General features: G+C 31.4%; 1 protein-coding gene across 8 annotated transcripts in view; it reads right to left on the bottom strand.

The window, feature by feature from the left end:
- CBLB (Cbl proto-oncogene B) overlaps nucleotides 1-27107 on the bottom strand; it is a 209626-nt gene that overhangs the window by 95866 nt on the left and 86653 nt on the right. For all 8 annotated transcript variants that reach the window (XM_074301094.1, XM_074301093.1, XM_074301091.1 and 5 more), the window contains exons 5-9: nucleotides 20913-21069; nucleotides 13652-13773; nucleotides 9779-9916; nucleotides 4280-4367; nucleotides 1590-1721 (exon numbers count right to left, since the gene is read on the bottom strand). In XM_074301094.1, coding sequence (XP_074157195.1) covers nucleotides 1590-1721; nucleotides 4280-4367; nucleotides 9779-9916; nucleotides 13652-13773; nucleotides 20913-21069 — 637 coding nt within the window. The remainder of the gene's footprint in view (nucleotides 1-1589; nucleotides 1722-4279; nucleotides 4368-9778; nucleotides 9917-13651; nucleotides 13774-20912; nucleotides 21070-27107) is intronic.

Here is a 27107-nt window from a genome sequence, read left to right on the forward strand (position 1 = left end):
GGGAAAAAGAATGATTATTGAATGTAACTAATTTGCCAACTTTATGTCTTCATATGAGGCTACTTCAGTAATACTAAAAAGCACAGAGGCTTAGAAAAAGATTAATTAGCAGATAAATTGTACCAGATGGAGAATAAATGGAAATATATTAGAATTATAATAATATAGAAAATAATGTCAGTTATAACAACTGGGAACAACTCATGTCTTTTGCAACAGTGAAGCCACCAACTGACAAATTTATATTATAGCTTTTAAAAAATATATATGTATATACAGGCCTCACTTTTTCAAGTAGCAGTACTATTTTCCCCAAAAGAGGAAAAATAAATAAATTTTCTCTCTTTAGAGACATAATTTAAATCACTTTAGGCAAGCAAATATGCGAAAGTTTACTACACTGATTTATATGGTAAAGGCTGATTATGATTCTACCATGATGTTGTAGATTTTAGGCTCCTACTTCAGTGTTACTTTTCTATTACAGTCAATATGACAATTCCAATTTTCATGTGGCAATAGAGATTAACATTTTGCCAGGAAAATGATTAGGAATCATCAAGTCCCAAGATAGAAGAAAGAGGGTAGATTTGAAGTGAGTGGCTGTTCAACATTAAGCATCCCAGGAAAGAACAGAAGCAAAATAGGCCCTACATAATGGTGGATACATTTTGATCTTCAATCTCTCCAGCCCAAAAATCTATAGTACCTGAAAAATGTCCCACAGTGAACAAACAAAAGAGTAATTTTTTGTGTCTGGGAAAAATGTGTGATTGAAGGCTGTCAATCCAAAGGCTTACTATCAACTTAATCCTTATTCTGCAAAACAGAAAGAACTATCAGCTCAGGTCTCATTGAGACATTCCCACAAAAACAGTTGGAGCTTAATTTGTTCTTCCTCATCTTTCCCCAAACAGGTGAATGATGCCATATGTTTGTTTTTAAATAGAATATGCTTGAAAATAGAAACATTATTTCACTGAGCTGCTTAAGAAGTTAAAAATCAATGGAATTATAAATATTGCTGAATTCAGGAGTATATTATTAATGTCATTATCTCTTAGCATTTTCAAGTATTCTGCTATATGCTTGCAACTTGTTGATTCCACATTTTAAATTCTTTTCTTTCCCTAGGATAAGCAGCAATGATCATCATCAGTAAAACAACTACATAGGAAGAAAAAAATAGTTCGGAAATGAAAAAAACTAACCAGGGGGAAGGAGTGGGAAGGCTGTTAGATGGCAAAGTTTAAAGAGCATCAGATCTGAAGTCAGGGAGGAACTGAGTTCAAATCTGGACTCAGACACTTACTACTTCACAGGTGTGTGACTTGGGCAAGTTACTTAACCCCAATCGCCTCACAAACAATAACAACAACAACAACAACAACAACAACAACAACAACAACAACAACCTAATCTAGAACATAAATGTATATTTAAGGTGTGAAATTTTTTAAAAATTAATTTCTTTTTACAGAATTAAGAAGTTCATTATATAAGAAAGTATTACAAAATAAAAATCGGTGATATGAAAAGGGAATATATGACTTAAATCAATAAAAAACCAAGTAAAATCATGACAATACCTGCCATGCAGTAAGACAAGAAGTACACATCAAATGCCCACAAGGTTCAATCTTTACATCTTTATCATTTTCTGCACAGATTTTACAAAGCTGGAAAGTAGAGCCCATTTCACAATACAATTCATATTGTTCCTGGAATGAGAGAAAGTTAAAGTTAATGCATTTCCAGGAAGATCAGCTAAAACAGAATTTCTTTAAATAATAATTACCCAAAATACCTCACACTTGGATACCAACAAGATTACTTTGCTACTTAATACACGCTGCAAATGCCAACATAAATTTGATGACCATAATTGGGTCATCAAATATGAAATAGTAGTTTTTACAAATAAAAGTTTTTATTAGAAATATAAAAGTCTATATACTATAGGTTATTTAACATTTTCCATTTTCTTTTGTAAAAGGATCAACTTTCCTTAACCAGTTATACTGACTTAAAGAAAAAAACTATTTTAAATTAAATGTGAATACAATACTTAAAGTATTTAGCTTATAAACATCAAATTCCTTTCATATCAAGTCATATCATTTTTCAAATATTAAAAATTTAGCTATTATAGATTATTTTTGTCCTGCCTTCAATTATATATTTTCTTCTCCATTTCATTTGAACATTAAAAAAAACAAAAATATTTTCAAAACTACTTCAATATTTATTTTTAAACCATTGAATTTGAAATAGCATTTCCCTTCTCTCTGTGCTTAGTTAAAAAAAAAACTAATATGCATATAGTACTTATTATATTGCCAATCCATGGGGTATTCACGGAAGACTAGCACTTTAGTATGAGAACTTGATAATTTCTTCTCAGGACTGCTTATGTGCCTTTGGTTTGTACTTTCACCCAACTCTCACTTGTGGCTTTGAAAAGCTATAGCACACACAGCAGGCACACCTTGGTAAATTGTCTTGGCCAATGAGCAAAACCAGGCTGAGGATTACCAACAAGCCCCAAACCTTTTGGTGAATTAGGGCGATGTCTGCCCCAAACATGTAAAAGTCTTCTCTCAGGTGAGAACAATTTGTTCCAATGATCATGAAGGCTGATGAAGCCGTTGCTGCAGAGTTCTTAGAGCCTGGTCAGGCATTAAAGATATCAATGTCATCCATTGCATCCTGTGCCATTGTCAGTTATCTCAACTTGTTCTGCCACTGGATGTTCCATGACTCAGGCCTTTGACTGTATACAGCTCTGCCTCATTTAAATCTAATTCATGTGAAAGTCAAGACATCATCCATAATGTCATTGGTCCTCTTCAAAAGCAAAGGATAAACAAACAATAGAAATTCCAAGACTAAAAGGAAATTCACTAAAAATGTAATGTCATAAAATAATTAATAAAGTTGGTCAAACAGCTTCTTTATCTAGAGTCATTCTTATTTCTGGTTTGAATCCTTCTAGTGTGGCAAATCTCAAATATATGCTTTCAAGTATTCAGTTGCTAAGAGAACCTGAGTCTGTATAGATTAATTTATAAATTTAAAAGAAATATAGAAAAGGACAATAGTGGAAAGAAAAAATAAAATTAGAGTGAGTTAAAATACTAATTTGTTGTTAAAGTTTGAAAACTATGTAAAACTTTGTTGAATATAAGTATTACCCACATGGAAAAGAACCGCATAACAAGTAATAAAGTCAAAAAATTACCAAAGAGCTACAAAAGTGATAATTATTTAACAATATTGATAATGGATATCCAAAAGAGAAACTTAAAATCATCAAAACATGAATTAAAGAAAACTCCCTTTGACCACAGGGACAATTTAGCCAAAAAATTATGAAAGAACTGAATTGACTATACAACTTAAAAAAGGTTGGCTTCAGGAAATAATGCTCATTGGTTTATTTAAATAAAAAGAATTAAGGATATAATCACAGCAAATTTTTTTAAAAGTCAGAAAAAGGACAAAGTAAATTTCTCTTTAAGAAATTTATTAAAATTTTTCTGTCTCAAACAATATAGGTTTTAAAACTGTTCTTTATTTTTTAAGATTTGACATATATAAGATAAAAACCAACTCCTTCTCCTGCACATAATTTTTTCAAGGCTTTCAGAAATCATCTATATCATGTACATTTTAGATTCTCTAGTGGACATTACAGAAAATAGTGAGTATAAGGGCAAAAAAAAAATTAGGATTCATTTCCCAGATATGCTCACATACTATATTACTTCCACATAAATGATATTCATTTAGAAATATCAAAAGCACAAAGCATAAGAAATAAAAAGGAGATGTTCTATTGGAAGGAATAAAAAGCAAATGTCTAGCTATAGGTTTTTAAAATTACTTCTCCAAAATTATTACCTCTAAAAGGCTTGAAATACTTCTATATATCCTATCACCATTCTCTTATAATAATTACTCAGGATTTCATTTATTTTTAAATAAATCTACTACTTCCCAATAGAAAACAAGTTTCTATAAAAACCCTATTCAGAAGGGGAGGAATAATAATAATAATAATAATTTTTAAAAAGCTCTTGAGAGTTTGAAGAAAACTGCCTAATTTTTGCAAGTACATCCTTAAATTCCATTTAAAATAATTCTGAATTAAATCTAGTCTTTTAGCCAGGATACTGGTAAAGATTGCTTACTTCTGAAATTCATAATAATTTTCAATAAAAAAAACATTAAATAATAATAACTAATTAAAAGCATATGCATCTGAAGTCAAACATACCTGTGTAACTTTGATATGATCATGTGGTGTAGGTTCACATAATCCCGTCAGATCCGGATTATAACTTCGTCCATCAGGATACAGATAGCTGAATTTTGAAACAAAAATTATTAATATAACTAATAAAAGTTATCATATAAGATAAAAGTAAAATATATTTATTGATCCTAAATCTAAATTTGTTAAATATATATTGTTCAAAGACTTCTTTTTAACATATTCCCATTAATGATAAATCTCTCTCCTTGGATCCCTAAGAATACACGGTTCACTTACAAATAATCCTCTATTTTCTTTTCCTCAAATTCTATTACATTTAAAGTCCCTTTCACTTTAACATTCATTCACTTATTTATTCAAGAAATATTTATTGAGTACTTATTATGTACAAAGCATCATATTAGGCACTAAGATGGACACAAAGAATATAAGGCACAGTTCCCTGCTCTTATGGCTTCAATGGTGTAAATTTTAGTAACTGAACAGGCATGAGATACAGCAGCAAAATACATTTGTCATAGAATGAAACATTTATTCCACAGGTCAACTGTTTTCTTTGGAAATAAGTGATTAATGTAAATGTAGATTTGCTATGATATTTTAATGTGTAAACATATGAAGAAAATTAATAACCAATTTGTTTCATGTGGGAGTGATGTAACAGTAAACTTCTTTTACAAAAAAAATTTGAAAAACACAAAATGAATGAGATTCAATTGAGTATGGGTAGTTACTTTGATTTTCCTTTTTTTTTTTTTTTTAATAAACATTAAAGATTAAGATTATTTAAAAAGACCTTGGGAAAAGGAAAGACTATATTTCAGCAGGCAGCTTTTATCAATGTGTGTGTATCAGAGAAAAGAGAGATCTAGCTCAAGAGAGGAGAGAAAGGGAGGGAGAGGGAGAGGGAGAGAAGGAGGAGGGAAGGAAACCATATAATTAGAGATCAAATGAAGGCCTGTCTTTTATATATACATATATATATATACATATATATATATATATATAGACATATAATCTCCAGTAATCTGTCCAGGGGGGCTGACTCTTATAAGCAATTTTATGGATAGCCTGACAGAAGGAACTAATAATATACTCAGTATCTGGAGGTCAGAGAAAATTACCTAGAATTGAAAATACCCTTTTGTAAAAAAAAAAATGTTTTTTTTCAAAATACTTTTGGCAAAGTGGGAAAATTATTTTTAAAAAGAAGTGAAACTTCACTAGTAACAAATGTAGAGTAACTGAGAACAAATGTAGAGTAACTAAAAACAAATGTAGAGTAACTGAAAACAAATGATGCCCATGTAATTTGGCAATCTCTCTTTTCTATACTCACTGCCACCTACTCTTTTTCATATCATTATTACTATTTTTAAAAGGTAATATTTTTTCTTTCTATATCATCTTCATTTCCAAATATATTCCTCCCCTTCTCCCCTATGCAAGGAGACATTCTTTGTAAAATAATAACAACAACAAAGGAAAGAGAGGGAAAAGCAGGTAAGGAAAATTAAAATATCAACCGAAATTGACAGTATGGCAATGTTTCCCACTCAAAATCCAACATCTCTACAAAGAAAAAAGGGAGATATACTTAATATAAAGCATACCATTTAGAGTTTGGGTTTCCTAAACTTTCTTCCATTTGTGAACCCTTTTTGCCTGAGAAAATTTTACATGACCCTGGATATATAGGTACATAAAATAGGCATACAAATAAAGCATGATAACAAATCATAATTTCATGACCCCAAAAGGAGTTGTGAGACTCCAAAAGGAGTTGTGAACCACAGTTTAAGAAGCTAGGCTATATAGCAATGTCAATAAATCAATGAATAAACATTTTGTAAACACCTACTAGGTACTCAGCACTGTCAGATTAATTTCTTGATGTAGAATTAAGACTACATCACTGACTTGCTGAAAAAAACAAAAACAAACAACAACAACAAAAAACCTTTAATGTGTCCCTCCTGCCTAGAGAGCAATATTCAAACTCTTTAGGCCTGACATCTAAGATCCTTCATAATTTGGTTCCTTCCAGTATGATATTCTAGGCAAAACGAAGCACCTGTTTTGCTTCAGAGATATTCCTTTTGTAAAGACATTTTCCCATCTAGGTGCTTTTGGCATATTTTTCCCATCCAGGTGGAATCTCTTTTTCTCTCTCCCTCATACAGTTATCTTCCCCTTCTAAATTCAAAGATGAAAGGAAATATGACCTCTTGCATAAAATGTGTGGGGAGGATGGTTAAATTTTTTGTCTTTGTATCTCTCACACTCAAAATAAGCATGTCTACTAATTCCTTTTGGACTAAATTGAAAGCTTTCCCTCCTCTGAACTCTAATAAGAATTTATTTTCCTTGCATACTCATTTGCATACATCTCATCAAACTGGCTTGCTTGTTTACCAAGAGCATTAAAAGTGTCTTACACCTCTTTGTGTCACTTCCCACCTCCCCTATCACCCAACACAGGGCTTTATACAAGCTAAGTACTCAATAAATGTTTGTTGAATAAAATTTTGGGGTATGGGGAAAAGGTACAAGCAATACTAAAATGGGATGGGTTGAGGAGAGCTGGACGGACCTGGAAGTGGTGGTCATCATTGACTATAATCTGAATGAGTGAGCCATGCAATGCCATTGTGGGGGGAAAAGGGGAAGCCAACATGATTCTGGGGTGAATTAAAAAATGATGACATGCAAGGACTGGGGGAGTGGGTGTAATTTTTTTTTTTTTTTTTTTTACTTTTATACCCTTATAAGGTATTGTGTCCCATTCTGGTCATCAGACTTTTAAAAGGATGTGGAAAACCTAGAAAGGATTCAGAAAAAGAGTGACAAGGAAAATTAAAGGGATGGAAACTAAGTTCCAAAGGAAATGTTAAGGGAATAGGGGCTTGAGAGGCTATATATATAGGGGAGAAGGCTACTCTCTTCAAGCACATGAAAATGAAACTGATCCATTGTTCTCCATTATAGTGAAGGACTAAAATAGAGGAAAACAATAATAAAGGCAACTCTAAATTGGATTTTAGAATAATCATTTCAGTATTTGTCATCTTGAAAATGGCCAAGGTATTCTGGCCAAGAGCTTCTATCCCTGTTTATGATCATTAAACTAAAATATCATCTATCCTGGATACTTTACACATTTGTATTCTTAAAAGCAACTAAATCCAATGATCCCATGTCCCATACAATCCTTTTATACTTTATGATTATCAATTATTATGTGATATATATGTATGCATATATGTACTATAATATGAAATATCAATTATAATTAAAAATCAAGTATTAATAACAGCTTTAAGTTTTCTAAAATAGTCTACATAATTATCTTGTTTGACCTTCACAACAATGGAAGATAAGTAACTCAGATGTCATTATTTCACTTTATAAATAAGAAAAGTGAGGCTTGAGAAGATTAAATAATTTCCCTACATGCTTATGACGTCAAAAGGAGCAAAAAAAAATCTGCTCTTTGCTGAACAAGTCCAGCTCATCTTCTACAACACTACTTTACAACTCCTGACTTAATATTTGCATACACATAGAGCTAATGGCAAATCATTAGCAGTTATTACCCAGTTAATAAGTTGTATTTGATCACAAAAAAGTAGCAATTTTTTTACAAGAAGGGGAAAAAAAATCACACCATACTCTTAAAATGGTAATTACTTTAATTTGTAAATTAGGATGCTCTAAATTTGATTACTGCAATGCACAACTTTAGTAATATGTAGTTTTACATTCTTAGTTTCTTAGGAAAGATGCCATAGGACAATACTTTTTACCGGGTAGCATCTAGCTAAATTTGAGATTAGCCTGTCTACAAATACAAACTACAGAAATGATAAATTATGGCAAAATTAATCCATCTGTGGTTCATTAAGACCAAGGCTAGTGAAACTATGGCCTCCCTGGTTTTTGTTTGTTTTTAATAAGTACAAGATAAGAATGATTTTTACATTTTAAAACAAAGTTTCTATTTTAAAATGTAAAATAAAACAAACAAAAATGATCTGAAACACATTCATCACTCATAGGCTATACAAAACAGGCATAGATTTGTCCTGTTGCAACATTGGATATGCTAACCTGTGATCTAGATTAGATTATCATCTCTGATAATGTCTTGGAAAGAATGGCTAATATCTACTAATAATACAAAAAAATCTTTAAACAAACTCTAAAGAACTGTATTACTATTGTATTGCATTGTATTGTATTAATATTACAAGTATGAACAGTAAATTTATATAAATACTAGTTTCAGATGCTCATCAAAACTTACTGCTCTACTGATTAATCCTGCTCATCTCCTAAAATCCATAGATGAAATAAAACTAATTCTATCCCTTTTATTATTATTATTCCTTTTTTTTTCCATGAATGACCTATGAATTTAATGAATCACCTTTTCTTATACAACTCTATTGGACTGTCTCATTCTGGATGATATGTATATTGCTGAACAGCTCAAATCCTCTGAGTTACTCATCACAGAAATTGCAATAGAACTGAGCAAGACAGAGGTAAAAGAAAAACAGAAGAAAAAGCAAAAGAAATGTGTGATACTGAAATGGAATGAGTAAAGTATGTACTTTTACTGATAGGGAGTTTACCAGATTCCCAAGGCTTCTTTTGAGTTAAGAGCATTATTAAACTGAGAAACAATAACAGTACACTTTTAGGTACTAGAATGATATGCAAGTATGCTTAAATGTGTTTTATGTAAATACATAAAAATACATACACATGCTGTGGTTTAGAAAACTAAAATAATTTTTTTTTTGTTCAAAATAGCTATTAGGACATCAGTTTAGTATTACAGCAATAATAATGATAATAATCGTAACTAACATTTATATAACATCAGGCACTACATTAAGTGCCTTCTTTACAATTATAATATCATTTGATCCTCACAACAATCCTAAGAGGCAGTGCTAACATGAACTATAAACTATGTAAACTTAAAGATGATATAAACTATGTAAACTAAAGACACTTAAGACAGACAAATATGTTAAATTATCCTAAAGGCAGTGTCAAAAGAGGAATTAATAGGTAAAAACAGCTACTTCTTTGACAAACTTCCTTGAAATATTTCAGGGAAAACTAACTTCTCTTTTAAAAAAGATATATACATGGAGAGACATAATATATATGTGTATAATTACAGACATACTATATATGTGTGTAATTACACACATAAATAAAATACACACACATATATATTACATATCTCCATTTGCTGCTAAATAAATTTGTTTTGAATTAATTTAGTCAACTATGTTTTTTTTTGAGGTAAATAATGAAAAGATCATAATTAAGAACATGTAAGTAAATGATGCTATTCAACTGTTCTCCAAGATTCCCACAATTGAATATTTCATATTTTAAATTCATATATTTTATATTTTTAATCTTCCAAATAAAAAAAAATGAATTAATACCTTTAACCACAAAATGTTTAATACTTACAATCCTTCCCTGCTACCATCAATCAGGGCTTGAAATAAAGGTTTATTATGAGGTATGGTCTGTAGGATGTTACCATCTCCTGTGACATATCCAATGGCCCACTGTCCTAATCGAGTGCAACTTAACCTGAAAATATAGCTGAAAAAAAGGGGGGGAGGTTTAATCTCTTAAACAATATTCTTACCTCTTAAATATAACCACAAAAGAGAAGATAAATTCTAGTAAGGTAGTAAGTAAGACTTATGAGTCCTGGGATCTATTTTCATCTTTTATAATGTATTTTGTAACCTGCTATAAATTCCCATTTCTTGATGAAATAAGTGGTCATTAATAGTTTTCACTTATTTTATATAGGAAAATTAAATTATATTTCTGAAGTAATTTATAGTTCTTAGACAAAATAAAATTAGATATGTTTGCATGTTAGCATTCAAAGAAGGATTTAGCAATATAGAACCCCAGTTTGAACTATATCTTGCTTATAATTTTAAAAATAATATGTTTTCCCCATTTTACTAGGTAAATTGCTTTTAAAATGCTTTACTTTACAATTATGATGGCTGTTCTATTTTTTTCTTTTTAATGGAGAAAAGCTCCAAAAATGCTTTTAAATTATAATAGTGAACAAGTTAAATATTTGATTCATAGCAGCTATTTAACCCTGTCAAATTCAATATTTCATCTAAGTAGTCAAATTGTTCAATGATATAAATCAAAGGAAAAGATTACTCTTTTAAAATTAACTCTAAATGGCAGAAGACAAAAGCAAAGCTTTAAATATCTTCTTTATTATTTAAAAAATCAGATAATTCCACTTTTCAACTTTACAAAATGAAATATAGCAAAATATATACCTTTACACTTGTCATATTCTTTATATTTGAATTTTGTGACCTGTTAAACAGATCAAAAAATGGTTCAATTACTTTTGTTGGATACATTTAAACAGATTGACTGCCTAAATGTATCCAACTGAAATAAAAATCTTCTGATGTATAATGACTACTGATGGAACCAAGTACTGTAAAAATAACTTTTTAAGGTAATTAACTATATAATAATGGTTATGAACTCTGAATTTAATCAATTTACACACAACCAGCAGAATATGATTTATTGAAGCTAATTAGCTTGGTCCCTTTTCCCAGAAGCATGATGGGTAAAGAAATAGAGGTAGAACTAATAATCAATTTGGGTTTGCATTCTTACATGGCTTACTCATGACCGTAACATTCACAAAAGGCATCTAGGTAACATATATATAATTGGAAATATAGAAACACATGTCCAGGTTGGTGGTAGGGAAGAAAGTGGACCAATCATGGGTAATCTATAGTCTGAGGTTGGCTAGATAGCTACTATTTTTCTACTGAAAACCACATAAACCTAGAACCAGGAAGAATGTATTCCTGAATAACTATGTCACAAAAGAATACAATTCCCTCTTTAAGTTTTTAGTTGGATATCACCAAACTATAATTAGGTTTTCCTAGAATAATAATTAAGAGAATTACATAATAATGTCTAAGAATGTTATATCTAGAAAGGCCTATTGTTCTGTGATTCTTAATAACTATATATGCTTAATGCTAGGAAGAGACAAAAACCATATAATATATATGACCAATACAGGAAGTAGAAAAATAAAACCTGAAGAGATAAGCAACTTGAATGAAGTAAAAATGATCCATTTTGCACTAGAAAAGATTTAATACTGGTCTAGCAACACACCTTTACCTCTTCTGAGACACAAAAATTTCAATGAGCTCATCATTTTTGCTCTTTTGGAATGCTCCAGATCTCTTTTTTCATGTTATGGGAATTCCAGAGAGAAGAAACATTAAATATGTTGGGGTTTTTTAAATTTTGTTTTGCTTTTTCAAAATCTGTTCTTTGGTTAAAAAAAATTCAGAAATTATGGCAGTACATAATGGGCACAGCAAATATACAAAATAGTCAAAGCAATAAAATCACTACATTGTGCCACAATATTTGCTGATGCATTCTTCCGGCTATTTGGTTCTTAATGTTATCCATAATGTCTCACTCTTCCTCACCCCACACAATCAGTTGCCAGATATTGCCTTTTCTACTTCTGTACTACCTGACCCTTTTCTCTATTCCCATAGCCCCTACTTCATTTTAGATACTGTTCATTCCCCCCCAGAATACTGAAATAATATCCCCCTTGTTCTCCCTCCCTTCAGTCTCTACCATCCCCCTCCAATCTTTCCTCCATGCAGATGCCAAAGTGATTTTTATTGAAGTACACATCTGACCATGTCACTCCCTTATTCAATAAACCTCAGGGGTTCTCCATTACTTCAAGGACAAAATAATAACACTTCTTTTAAAGCCATTCACAATCTTACTCCAACCCATCTTTCTAGCAGCACTGTACATTAATGATTCTATTCTCTATACTTTATGATTCAGTCAGTCAACAAACATGTATTATATACTTATGTATATAATACATATCGGACACAGTGCTGAACTCTGAGAATTTTTAAAAATGGCAAAAATACTATCCTGGTCCTGAAGAAGCTCAAACCTAAGTGGGGGAAACAATATTCAAATAACTATGTACATACTAGCCTTCTCTCTGCTCCTTACTCCATTTCCCAACTCCCTGCCATTGCACTGGCTTACTCCCAATACATAGAATGCTTACCACAAAGCTTATTTGAGTAAGCTTTCAAAAAATAACCTCATAAAACAGTAAGAAATTTTTTTATAAAAGTAGCTCTTGATAACTAACTTCTAGGCCCTCTGTATCTATGTATTTTAATGGAACATTATTATGAGATAGAAATATCACTAGATACGAATAATAAAACTCAACAAATATTTAAAATGTGCAAAGCAGCCAGGCTTTAATGAAAATGGCCTAAGACCACAATCAGGTACTATTAGCTGGATGGCTATGAAGAAATTATTATAACATCCCAGGCCTCAGCTTCCTCATTTCCTCTCCCCCTCCTAAAAAATAGCACAAGATTAGCTTCAGGAAGGAGACAGCTGAATTAGGCCTGGATAGATAGTTTGAATAAGTGGAGAGAAGATTAACAGTCATTTTAATTGGGAGAAAGGGAAGAAGCTTGAACCACAGTATATTCTAGGAAGAAGGAAGACACTGACCTCACAATTATGCATAAGGAACTTTTAAATTGATCAGTCTTTTCTTAACACTTTCAGAAAGAAAAGTTGCAAATTTAGTTCCCGATAAGCTTTTTTAGACCTGTGAATTTATCTGCTAGGAAAATAATCTCCCAATCCTCAATATTTCCACAATATTTGCTTTTCTTACAGTCCTAATTTCTTAATCTCAAATACTTAAGGAGGTATACTACAAATAGTCCTATCCATACATTTAGATACATGTACATTAAATGTAAGTACACTATGGCGGCAGTTTGCCAGGTCAGTCTTTCTTTGTGATTAGAAAATTAATGAATTAGGTCTTTGTTTTCATCTTTGTTCTGAGAACTAATTTGAGTATTTTAAGCAATGCCTATCAAAAATATGAGCACTACCAGTATATTCCTTTTCAGAAATGAAAAAGCAGAAAGTTTGCCAGGATCAATAAAGACTATTTTGATCAATCAACAAGCATTTATAAAGTGGCCTTGGGGATATAAATAAAGGCCAAAACACATGTTCTGCCTTCAAAGTACTCATGTTCTAAGGGAGAAGATGACATGAAAGTAACTATTTGCAAATAAGACATCTAAAAGACAAATTGGAAGTAATTTCAGAGGGAAAACAGTATTTTGTAAGACCTTAAATCTATTATGCAAAATAACACAGGAGTATTTTTAATTATAATTTTTAATTTTAAAAAATAATGAGTTATTAACAAAGATGCCTCACCTTCCAGGTTTGGTGCTATATTTCTGTAGCCGTGCTTTGACTTCATCATAGGTTAGAAATGCCATGTAACCAGGATGTGTCACAGCTAAAAAATTCCAATTCCGTAAGATGGAACCCCAGGGCTTGAAAATACAAATAATGAAATGAGATTAGTTGGAAAATATTACATATTAGTAACAAAACACCAAGCATACGTTCAATTAGCTTTCCAATTTTTACAGAAAATTTCTAGATCATTATAGTTAATGTGAGCATGTGGAAAAATGCTAGTGGCTCAATGTCAAGTGGCATTGTACAATAAGGATGTTGGATTGGATGACTTCTCTAAAGCCTTCTAGAACTAAATAAATCAGTGATCCTAAAGTAATATTCAAGAGGCTAACGGCTATGAAAAAGTCCAATTTTCTAGGTTGAACTTTAAATCCTTAAAAATATATAATGAATCTAGGGTAAATAAAGTCTAGGGTAAAAATATGCAGCTTCCTTAGACCTTCAGCAACAGTTCATTTTATATAATCTTCTAAATAAACAAACAAAAAAACCCTAAATGTTACTTTTGATAATCCAAATAATATAAGCTTAGATTTAATTAAAATATTTTTTATTTAAAGGGAATTTTATAATTCAGATTAGGGAGAAGATATTTTATTTGCTACTTACAAACACAGAAGTTATTATGATGTACTTATACAACTTAGCTAAACATTTCCACTGTTTATAATGAGTCTCATGCAATGAAAGAAACCCAGAGGGCTTTTTTTCCTCTTTAAAACAAACACTATGAACATCTTACTGTATATTCTATTAAATGTAAATTGCTAGTCTTATCATTTGCAGTTTAGTTATATTGCTACACCATCACCACCAACACTCCAGAGTGTGAACAATGGAGAAGTTCCCAAATGGAAACACTCTATAAAGAGAAGAAAGATTGCACCATTATTGCATATATGCATTAAGTGGGGCAATGCAATCAATATTTTTACAATGTACACATAATTGTTACTATATGAAACAGTCTAAAGCTTGATGGAGCAAATTTCGGACATTTAATACAAAATAAAAATTAAATTTTCTCAAATAACAAATTTGCTTCAGGTAAGTACTCTAAATTTAAACATTTATGGTTGAACAACAATTCTAGCCTTATTTACTGAATCACTTTCTACTACTTTTCCTGACACCATCCTATTTCTATAACATATATGAGTTTAGCTTTAGTAAGTATTAAAATTCCAGTAACAGAATAGAGATTGGTTGAAGAATCTAGTAAAATTTAGCTTAGAGAAAAGACTCAGGGGGAAATATTAGCTGTCTTAAAGTATTTGTAAGGCTTACATATAGAAATGAGAATAGAATTATTATTTTCAGAAGACACTCTAGACGCAATGAATAGAAGATGGAAAAAGGCAAGTTTAGGTTGAGTTTGCTGTTAGGAAAAACTTCCTGATAAACAGAATAACCAAAAAAAGGAGCTAGCTTGAAATAAAATGAGTTTTCCTCAATCGTCAATGGAAGATCCTCAAACAAAAGTTACATGTTACAATGAGGATTCTATTTCAGTTATACATTGGACTAGATGGTTACTGAGGTGATTTCTAACTCAAAATTTCTAAGTATCCATGATTTTTATTTTGGACCAAATCTGTGTTTTCCTCATTGTAGAGATGTCTAGTGAAAAATTCCTTCTACCATTACAGAACACTTTCTTTACAATTTATAGCCTTAAAGAGCTGCTGAATTTGTCAAATAACCTTATTTTTAAAAAAAGCAATATAACAGACTTTTAGTTTCAGTTATCTCATCATTACCTACTTAATCTTATTATATGCTCCCACTCCTAGTTATCATAGTAGGAAGGGTAAAAAACAGTTACCAATACAGTGTTGTTTAAGAGGGACAGTAATTCATCTCTTCAAAATCTGTAGGCCTGAGCTTCATTTATTTCAAGAAGTTGGCTAAATAATCTGTATGAGTTTATTAATTCCATTTCTATAACAAACAAATTCTATCTAAAAATTAAAAAAACATATAGAAATGTAGGATTAATGAGATAAAATTGTAATAATAAATTCAACCTAAATGTGGGAAAAGTTTTGTTTTTGTTTTTTTAATTCTGGGGAATAGTAATAGAAAACTAATTTTTTTATTTGTTTGTTTCTGTGAGGAGATATGATGCTCATTATCTTTAAATTTCAGATTTGCAAGGGACATTCTTCAAGGATTCTACCTTTATGAGGAGAATAATAAAGGAAAGAATGAGTTTATAGTAAAAGTTGTTTGTTTAGGACATCTCCTTATCACAATGAAAAAACTATATGAGGAGAATTAGAGTGCTACCTTGGAGAACCTTACATCCCTATCATCCCTCTAATCCTGAACTAGAGATTCTATGTATTTGGGGGAGGGGAAATGATTTCAATTTTCATCTTGGACACATGTTAAAATTACATAAAACAATACTTTGAGGGAGATTTAATTGCATAAAACACTGGGGAAAGGCTTTAGCAATTGGCATGAGGTCCCCCTCTTCTAATTCCCCTCCTCCCTTTTCCCTAGAAGCAAATAAGCTATTTTGAATACAATATTTGGTCTACTCCCATAAAGGGCCATATAAAATAATAAAATAATTGATAAATCAAGGGTTTCTTTCCAATTATATCTAATCCAATCCAGCAAGCTTTTCTTAATTGTGCATGGTGTGCTACGTTCTTTGCTAAGTACAGAGATAAAATGACAATTTTTACAAAGTTTTGAAAAATTAAAGTTGTGTACATAAAATATAAAAATTTAGATTTATAAGTAATAACATGAGAAAGGAAGACTGCTAGTTAACTACTAAGGAAAAATTAAGATTTCTTGTTATATCTCAATAGTCTCAAAAATTAATTATTCTGAGAGGCAAAGGCAACAAAAAGAGTTCATTCTAAGCAAATGGGATGTGCAAAAACATTGGGCAAAATGCAAGGTGTAGAACTGAATTTGGGAAATAAAAAGTAGGTTTGTCCAGAAGTAACAGAATACATGAAAGACCACAAATAAAGTACAATCCTAGACAGGTAGAATGATTGGAAAGAGCTTTAAAATGTCAAGTTGAATTCTTAACCAAAGTTAAGAGGCAATTATTAGAGATAAATTGGATAATTCTAATCACACAAAATCGAAAAGATTTTTTTCACATACAAAATAATTAACTCACCTAAAAGAGAGGAAGCAGTTAGTTCAGGGGGAAAAAAAGGTTTTGGTATCCAAGATACAGACACTAATAGAAACAAGACCAAAAGCTAGTCTCAGTAAAGAAGCTATCAAAAATAAACCATTAACAACCATATGAAATAATGCTCTAAATCTCTTTTAATAAAATAAATACAAAGGTATCACCCACAATTCCTTACTTTCGCTTCACTTCCCAATATCTATTTTTTTTTTTTTTGCCAAGTACTATCATATCTCTCTTCACAATATCTCCCTTTATATTCTCCCTTTTGTCCTCTCAGCCTATCATTGCCCTGGTGTGGGCTCTCATCACTTCACACCTGGATGACTACAACTATCTAATGATTGGTTTGTTTCTCTTCCTCAAACTCTCTTCATGAGTCCATCTAATCTGTACTGAGCTATGAAGCTATCTTATAAAGAACAGATCTGACCATGTTAATGTAAACCTTCTTACCCCTTCCCTTTCAATAAACATCAGTGGCTTCTCTTGTTATTTTCAGGATTAAACATAAAATCTGTTTGGCATCAAACACTCATCATAATCTGACCTTCCTATGTTTCCAGTCCTCTTACTTTCGCTTTCAAGAATTCTGTGATTCAGTGACAATAAGCATCTTGCTATTCCTTGAACAAGACACTCCATCTCTTGACTTTCTGGATTTCCACTGGCTATCCTCCATGACTACAATGTTCTACTTTCTAATTTCCTTCAGATTTCTGTTAAAAGTCTATCTTTTGCCAGAGACTGTTTTTTCACTTTTCCATTCCCTCTGAAATTACATTTAACACCCTGTATATGTTTTGTATGTACAATGGTTTGTATGTTCTCATTCCCATTAAATTGTGAGCTCTTTTACAGACAGGATTTTTTTTTTTACCCTTTTGGGGGGGGATTCATGAATAATGTACATATTTGCAAATAAGAGTTAGCTGGAGCAGTGGTTAGAGGACCAGAAATTTTGAGTTAAAATCTGGCCTATAATTATTAGCTGTTCATAAGCCTGTTTGACTCAGTTTCTTCATCTATAAAATGGATGGCATATCATTCCAGTACCTTTAGCAAGAAAACCTAAAATAAGATTACTAAGTGGCAGACATGACTGAAAAATACTAAAAAAAAGATCCTTCTCAGGGTGCAGAACAAGAAATATATTTCTGGACATAAACAATGCTTGACTATATGCTACAAGTTTGTTTTTGTTTTCCAATTATGGAAACGTGAGGAGATAAAATATATCCTCATAAATTGAAAAAAAAAATAAAAGAATGTGAGGTAAGGGTAGGGACTATGATTTTGATCTTGTGAAATATTTTATTTAGGAAGCCGTTAGCACAATGCCTGGCACATAATAAATACTTAATAAGTATTTGCTGACTGATAGTTAAAAGGTTCTTGTTTTTTCCATTAGTTAAAAAGTATGTGAACTATAAATATAAAATGCTTCTATCATAAGACAATTAGCATTGATAGGTAAAGTTTGGCAGAAGCACAGATTTTAGATTAAGGAGAAAACTAGGAGATGATCTACTTTAAACTTTACCATTTCATAAATAAGGCAACTGAGGATCCAATAATTAAATTACTTGTTCAAGATCAGAAGATTGATGCATTATGAAAGGTTTAAATTCCTTTCATATCTATACATTATATTAAAAAATTTTACAAAAAGCTCTTATTAAAGAGTACTCTTATAAAAGTTTTATCCTTCCAAAAAGAAAAAGCAAACAAAAATTTTTCTACAGTTGCATTTAAGTCTTAATTCTACCATATGACTCATGAAAAGTATTATTCTGAAAGTATAAAAATATAAAATATAAGTTTTGTTGACAATAATTCATTTGTCCTTTTGCTAAGGGATTCTTTTAAATTAAAAGTTAATCTTTGGCAATCCAGTTCCCTTAACATAAATCAGACTCTCTGATCCTCTAAGTTCAGTACCAAGTACGGTCATAAATCAGAATGGCAAAATTCTAATAACACAGTCAACAGGAAGACCAATATTCTATTTCAACAGCTGCTGGAAATATGTATCAAACAAAATAAATCTCCTTTCATACTAACAAAATGAAACATTACTAAGCTTAAATACAAGCCTGCTTTTGTAATTGTTTCTGTAACAGCTATATAAATAGAATTGTAAAAATTTAAGAAAGTGGGATGGTACAGTGGGAAAGACAATGAATTGGGAGCCAGAATAAATGCATTCAAGTCTTAGCCCTGTCACATGTGAATTTGTTGACCTTGTGCAAATCATATAATGTGAGAATCAATTTCCAGATGTGTAAAATGAGGAAGATGGATTACATGATGTTTTTGTCACAAAAATCAATCCTTTTATAGACTAAAGCAAAAAGCTATTAGGATAAAATTTTTAAAAATCTACTTTTTTAATCATTTTTAAATGTGCCCTATTACCTATGTGTTCCAGGGCAATAGCCAGTAAATTCTACATTAAAGTACAGAAGACAGAGCTTATCTGGGGCCAACCTTAATGTGGGAGGATGTAGATAAAATTCTCTATCTACAAGATTACTTAATGGCATCATCCTAACAAGGAACTAAATTCAGTTGTTTCACTGCAGCTGAAGGAATGCAGACTGTCAATTTCAGAGCCCTAAGCTAAAGACACCATCTTGCAACCCAAATAATATTCCATTAAATTCATGTATCACTTGTTTACTATCCCCAGATGATAATGGTCGTCATATTTAGTGACAATTCTTTGTTGATGTAAAATGTGTGGCTATAAATATTATACTCTCTATGGAACCTTTCTTTTTGTCAATGACCTCCCTGGAAAAGGTGATTTTAAGGAGCAGCTTGAATAGTTTCAGCAGTATAAATCACACATCTAGGTCTGAGAACGATCAAAGTCATCTACTCTTAAAAGTCCCTTAAATCTATCCCTTAGAGAAGATATTTTTATTCTTTATGTCATAGGTATTCTATTCCATACAAATTAACATTATTTTCACCATCTTTAAGGAAGCATTAGCAAATTGTTGGATCCAGCAATACCAGTACTAGGGCTAAACCCCAAAGAGATTAAAAAAAAAAAAAAAAAAAGAAAAAAAGAAAAGAAAAAGGAAAGGGACCTATAGGTAGAAGAATATTTATAGCAGTTCTTTTTGTGGTGGCAAAAAAAAAAAAATTGAAACTGAAAGGATGTTCAATAAAGTTGTGGCACAGGTGTGAAAGAGTACTATTGTGTTTAAGAAATAATAAGGGCGATGATTTAAGGAAAACATGGTAATAACTATATGAAAGGATGCAAAGTAAAGTGAGAAGAAGTAGATCACTATATCACAGGAACAAGAATGTTTTAATGATGATCAACTGTGAAGGATTTGACTACTTTGATCAATACAACTATCTAATAGAATTTCAACTGACTCACTATAGAGAGAGAAATGATGAACTCTTGATTGCAAACTAAAGCATGATTTTCTTTATTAATTTTTATTTGCTTTTTTGTGATATAACTACTATGGAAATATGTTTTGTATGACTTCACATGTACAGCTCATATAGTTTGCCTTCTCCGTGACTGGAGAAGGAGTGATACTGAGGTAGAAAATCTGGAACTCAAATTTTGAAAAGGAAAGAAAGTTAAAAATAAATATATAAATAATGAGAGGTTTTTTTCCATTAAAGAAAAAAAAAAAAAAGATTTTTGTATCTCTGTAGAGGCAGTTAGGTGGAACAGTGGATAGAGTGCTAGGCCTACAATCAGGAAATTCTATGTCCAAATCTGGCCAGAGATAACTTACTAGCTGCGTCATCTTGTGCAAATTATTTAATGTTTGCCTCAGCTTCCTCAAATATAAAATGCAGATACAATAGCAGCATCTATCTTGCAGGACTATTGTGAAGCTAAAATAAGATAATATTTTTAAAGTACTTAGCATAGTGCCTAAACCTTAATAGGTTGCTATATAAATTTTATCCTTTTCTTCTCTGTGTGTGTGTGGAGATGGGGTATGTGTTGGCATATGTGAAGGAGGTCATTGATGAGGAGAATGATGAAATATAAAAGCTTACCTGAAATAGCCTGGTGAAAATATCAAATTCAAAAATTGAAATGTAATCATTGCAAGTCAAATCAATCGTTGATTTCAGAGCCATTGCTTCCAAGCCAGAGCTAATTTGATGAACCTCATGGAGACATTGCCTGAATACTTTCCATGGTACAATAGTCCTATATAAGGATAAATAAAAATAATTCAATCAAATGTCACTTAAGACAACACAATCCAATCCTTAAATTCACATGATTCCAAATGTACTAAAAGACAAATAGTTCAGAAAACTTCCTGTAATTCAGAATAGATAACTCCTTTTACTTGTCACTAAAAGTTATTTCCTTTTCACTTTCCAAAGTACTTGGGAATTAAAATAATGTGAGAGAGGAACTATTACTATTTCAGAGGTCTATTATGTTCTCTTCCAAAGCCTATCTATTTGTATACAACACTAATCATAGATTATAGGCAACATTCTAGCTCAATGCTTGTTCCTCTTTTATTAGAGGTAGGAGGTAATCTTGTTTAAAAAAAAGTGTTACATATATTCATTCTTGTTAAAAAGTGAACCTGGAAGGAAGAAGGGGGGAAGGAAGAAGGATGGAGAGAGGAACAAATAAGCATAGTCAAACAAAATAAATCTACACAGTTCAAAACGTATACCAAAAAATTATAACTAAACAGACTACTACAGGAAACTTTTACACTTAAAAAAACTAACAACTCCAAATTGATAGTATCTTCAATATTTCATTCAGTAAGAATCTACTGAATGTCTGCAATGTACAAAACACTAATTATAGGCACAATGGAAACTGGATCTCTTCCTACTTCAATGACAACTCTTCAATCTTCTTTACTGAGTCTTTTTCTCTTTTGTCCCCTAACTATGGGTATACTCCTAAGGGTCTTTCTCTAGCTACCTGGAGGGCAGATATATAGGAACAGATATAGATATATTCTCCAAATAAAGATATATATATATATATATATATATATATATATATATATATATATATATATATATATATATATGTAAATTTTTGGTATTTTTAGCTACTATCATAGGATTCATTATCATCTCTATGTAGAGATGTCATTAGTATAATCCAATATGCTTGCCCTTGAGGAACTCATAATCTAGGTAGTGATACAAAGCATATTACATGAAAGGTTAAAGAAGATATGTTGGCATATAATCAAATCCTGAATATTGGGACATTAAATAAGTAGTACTTTAGGGAAAGGAAAATAAAAATCCTGTGAACTGAAGTGTTTCAAGGCTTCTCAAGAAATAAACTAGTAAGATGCTATTTTGCATTCTTTAGAACACAGGGACTTATTGTAGTATGATTCTGAAGTTTAAACTAAAGACAATTATAAGAAAAAATGATGATGGTTAATGTCTCAAAGATTTTTCTCTATGTATGAAAAAACAGGAAACCACAAAGAACTGAAGAGAGATACCACAACAGATGCCATTTAGAAAAGAACATATGTCAAAGTCCGATTAAGGTTAAAGACTGTTTTAAAAGAACAAACGAAAATCGGAAAAGTAATATCGGAGATTGAATAAAAGATACTGAAGTATATATTTACAACTATATTACATTTCTAAATATGTATATATGCATGTCCATATACATATGCATACACATGATAGTTTTTGAAAGTTTAGATTTCTCTTTTCTTTAAAGTTATCAAGAATTCTTTTGCTCCTACCCCACCCCCACTGAAAACCAATAAAAATACAAAGTAATGGGTTAATAACTGAAGAAATAAAACACTGATTTTGTAAAAGTTATATTCTTATCTCTTGAGGGGAAATGAGAAATTTTGAGGATACTTTCATGCTAAAAAAAACTGCAGTTAATGATGCCATATAGTCTATCTTCAAATTTGCTGCCAAATAACTTATGCAAAGATATAATCATTCTACTAAGCACTCAATGCTTTTACAGAGAGACCTGGCTTCTTCTGGTAAATACTTCAGAACAGGGCTCACAACTTCAACTAAAAGTGTTATACATAGAAGTTTTTTGTTGTTTATGTTTTTCTTTCTTTCTTTTTTTTTTTCTTTTTTTTTTAATTTGTCTCTTAGGTATAACTACAAAGGCACCAGAAGCTGTTTCAGGAAGCCTCTCTCCAGACATCTTTACTGACTTTTCACAATTAGAAAATATTCCTTTCGAATAATACTAATTAATAATCAATTTAATATTAATTTAGATTACACCAAGTAAAATCATATCCCTAGAAGAAAAGGTGGAATGGAGAGGTACTGGTTGGTGGACTTGGGTGTTTTAAGGTGGGTTGGAGGCCATAGAGAACAACACAAGAACACAAGAAGGGTATAAGAAAGGGGCATATTCCTAAGTACATGCTTCAGCAAGGTAAAAGATAACTTATTCCCCCAAACAAACAAAAACCTTTCTCACGTGCATCAAAATATTCATGACAGCATATTCTCTAGAAGAGTAAAAGACTAGAACTAAGGTTTCCAAATCAGTGAAAGAGAGGATACAGATGAGAAGTTATTGACTTAGAGAATCAGTAAGATATTGGAACTGATTAAATACTGGGATGAGGGACACTCAGAAGTTGCAAAACTGGCTGGCTGGGAGGATATCGATCACTTCAACAGTGAAGAGAAAGGGAGGAATTTGGGGGAAATGACTTTGTATCTTAAGCAAATAAGTTTGAGAAGGAAATCCAGGAAATTCAGTAGGAGACTTCTAGTTTTTACTGATGCATGACTTGTTCAAGAGAGATTAGAGCATATATAGGTTGAGAAACCATCTGTACAAAGATAACAAAGGAACCTGAATTAGATGAGATTATCAGGGAGAAAATGTAGAGGGAAAAAAAGGACCCAGCACAGAAGCTCGAGTTAACAATCAAATCTAGAGGCCAGGAGATAGGTGATAACTCAGCAAAAAATATTGAGGAGGGGTCAAAAAATAAGAGGAGAAGCAGGAGAAGAGATACCATAAATGTTAAAGGAAGAGAAAATAAAAGTAAGAAGAACATACATAGGAAAATTACCCAATCAACCATGTCAAAAATCTTCCCTAAACTTCTCTATTTGTGCTGAGAGCACTGAGGTACCACTAGCCCTACTGTCACCTGGGTTTTCAATTCTATCTTGCTGTCTCCTCAAGTCCCCTATCTAGTTTCCAAATCCTGTCTCTTCTCTCTCCTATCTCCACAATATCTGTTTCATTTGTCCTTTCTCTTCACTCACAGGCTCTCATCAATTCTCCTTTAGCCAAATAAAATAGTTTTCTTTATTGTTTTCACTGACTCTAGTCTTTTCCTTCTCTAATTCCTCCTAAACAGTTACTAAACTGATGTTACTAAAACCAATCTGACCATCTCACTGTTTTACTCAAAATCTTTAATGGTTCCTTATTACTTCATGGATAAAATTCAAATCTTCAATATGATATTTAAAGCCTTCCATATCCTATCACCTCATCAACTTTTCTAGGCATTTCACATCACTGATCTTTCCATGTTCTATTCTAGTTGCTTTGGTCTGCTTTGTTGGAACATGAACGATGGCAAGATGAACAAATAGATGGGATATAAAAGCGCTGTATGTTCTGAGACTAGATGCACAGAATAACTTCAGTGGGTGAGTTTGCACTTATTTCTCTATCACAATTAAGATGACTCAGCCATCTTAATGAATTAATTTTCCCAGGGACTGGGGGCATTGACTCTAGAATTCCATGTTATGAAGATCCAGGTCTGGTACAGAAAGTGGAAAGACAGTCTGCGTACATAGCAGCAGGTAAGAAAGAAAAGAAAATGCAGCTGTAATGGAGAACCAGTAGAGATGTAAAGCTTCCAAATGAGGCTGGTCTTGATTTACAAAAATGAGACAAAAGAAAGGATAAAAGGATAAGAAATTGCAGATAGATAGAATTGCAGAGTTCACACTCATTTTGGTGATGGTGAGATCTAAAGTATATTGTCAAGCCACTACTCTGTGAGTGAATGAAGCAGTAGAGATGTTCATCATGGAATATGAGGATTTTGGAGATTCCGTTATATATTCTTAACAGAAAAAATGATTGTTAGTTGTGCCTTTGTGTGTATACACATATATGTGCATATATATATACATATATATATATATATATATATACACATATGTAATATATATTAAAGAATAATATATAGATACTATAGAAGCTCAATCTGGAAAAAAAATCAAACTAGAATAGACATGGAAGAATTTATAGAAATGAGTTTTTATAAACTCTAGAGCCAAGCTTCTTAAACTATGAATCACACCACCACATAGGATCTCATAATTGAATTTAGGGATCATGCAATTATGATTTATTATTAGTAAATGTTTAATTTGTATACCTATGTTACATAATTAACAACCAGGGATCATGTAAAAATTTCTTCGGTGAAAAGAAGCCATAAGAAGAAAAATTTTAAGAAGCCTTCCTGTAGAGTTTTATGTGTCAATTAAGAATATGTATAGTAACTGAAGAAAAGCAATAAAGTACATAAATGAGGAAGTGGGAAAGAGCCAACTTCATCAATACTTATCACTACAAAGCACCCACAGTTATCTAAAACCACATTACATATGTCTGTCTATAAGTCATGAAGTTCCCTGTATTCAGAAAAAAAAAGCAGCATCTTAATAATTGCATAATTTTATTTATCTTTACTTAATTCTCAAGTTTATTGTCAAGTGCTTGATTTTTTTCCAGATGTCAAAGTCAGTCAAACAACAAGCATTTATTAAGCTCTTATTATGTGCCAAGTATAATTAAAAAGTTGGCTGGCATCTGGAAGAAAAATGCAAAAGTTGTTGCCCTGAGCTCCCTCCTTAAATGGAAATTCTGGGGGAATATCCAATCAGAAGGAGAGGTCGAAGTGGCTAAGAGTATTTTCAAGGTGCAAATTAACAAAAGTGGAGGAAACTACCAGGATGAAATTTTTTCCTACATACTGGAAGGGTTGTGATTATATTCTAGGAAACTGTACTGTTATGTCTTTTTTGACCAGGCACAAGAGGACTAAAATTAAAGACTGCTACTAATAAAAAGCAAAATTATTATTATCCTTCAACCTCGAAGAGGCTGTGAATTTTATAATCATTGATAATTCGTATCTTCCTTCCATATTATGATCTAAAACTCCAGGAGATCTGTGATATTAATGTGGGTGTTCTGCCTAATAGTGACCACAATGCCTCCATTTTTGTTCAGTGTCTCTTCCTTATCCTTCCACAAATTTGCCCTCGTCCAACATACTAAAGGTATTACTCTCATTTTCTTGCTATGAAAAAATTTTCTTGATATGTGAACTTGATTCCTAAACTTAGTTCTTATTTCGAATCCATCCCATCCTATGATTCAGGTACATATTTGATAAAAATCTTAGTAGAAGAAGTCAGGATAAAGGAAATAGTGGGAAAAGAAGGAAAGAAAATTCTGTGGAAGAAGCATACTTTGGCATAAACGATTAATCTTTAGAAAATTTTACTTGTTATATGAGATCATTTTTAGCATAATACACACACATATTACTCCAAAACATTTAATTTTTATTATATGTAAACCTTTTATAAAACTACAGTTTCTTCAACTCCCACCTTTTGGGTAATATTTTGAAAACTTTTTTTTTTTTTTTTTTTTTTTAAAGACAAAGACATGGAAAATTCTTATGAGGCTAGTGCTGCTTTTAAGTCATAGAAAGAAATAAACTGGGTTTCAATGAAAGAAGTTTATAACAGTCAATCAGTCATATACATTTATGAAGTAAGTAACTTATTAATGTTGTCAGGCATTGTGGGAATAGAAGCATGTCAAAAGACACTACCTAGCCTTGAGGAGTTCATAATGTAATGAGGAGACAATATACAAAGAATTATGTACAAACTATATATAGGATAAATAAAAATATAGTCAATAGAGGGAAGGTACCAGATTCTGAAATGTTTTGTAACACACAAACAGTAGCAGTAGGCTAAAGCAGAGAAAGCAATAAAGAATTAGAAGTTAGAAGAAAAATGTTCTAATTCATTTTCAATCTAACATTCTACATTGCTAAATAAAATTTTAAAAAATCAAAAACACATGAAGGAACTAACTTTAAAATTCTATGACTGAAGACCCTTTATAAAAGAATAGTTCTTTTCTACTTCATGCTTCTTTCCTACAAGTTATCACCAGCAATAATC

The sequence above is a fragment of the Sminthopsis crassicaudata genome, chromosome 3 (assembly GCF_048593235.1).
Source record: "Sminthopsis crassicaudata isolate SCR6 chromosome 3, ASM4859323v1, whole genome shotgun sequence".
In the NCBI taxonomy this organism is placed as follows: Eukaryota; Metazoa; Chordata; class Mammalia; order Dasyuromorphia; family Dasyuridae; genus Sminthopsis; species Sminthopsis crassicaudata.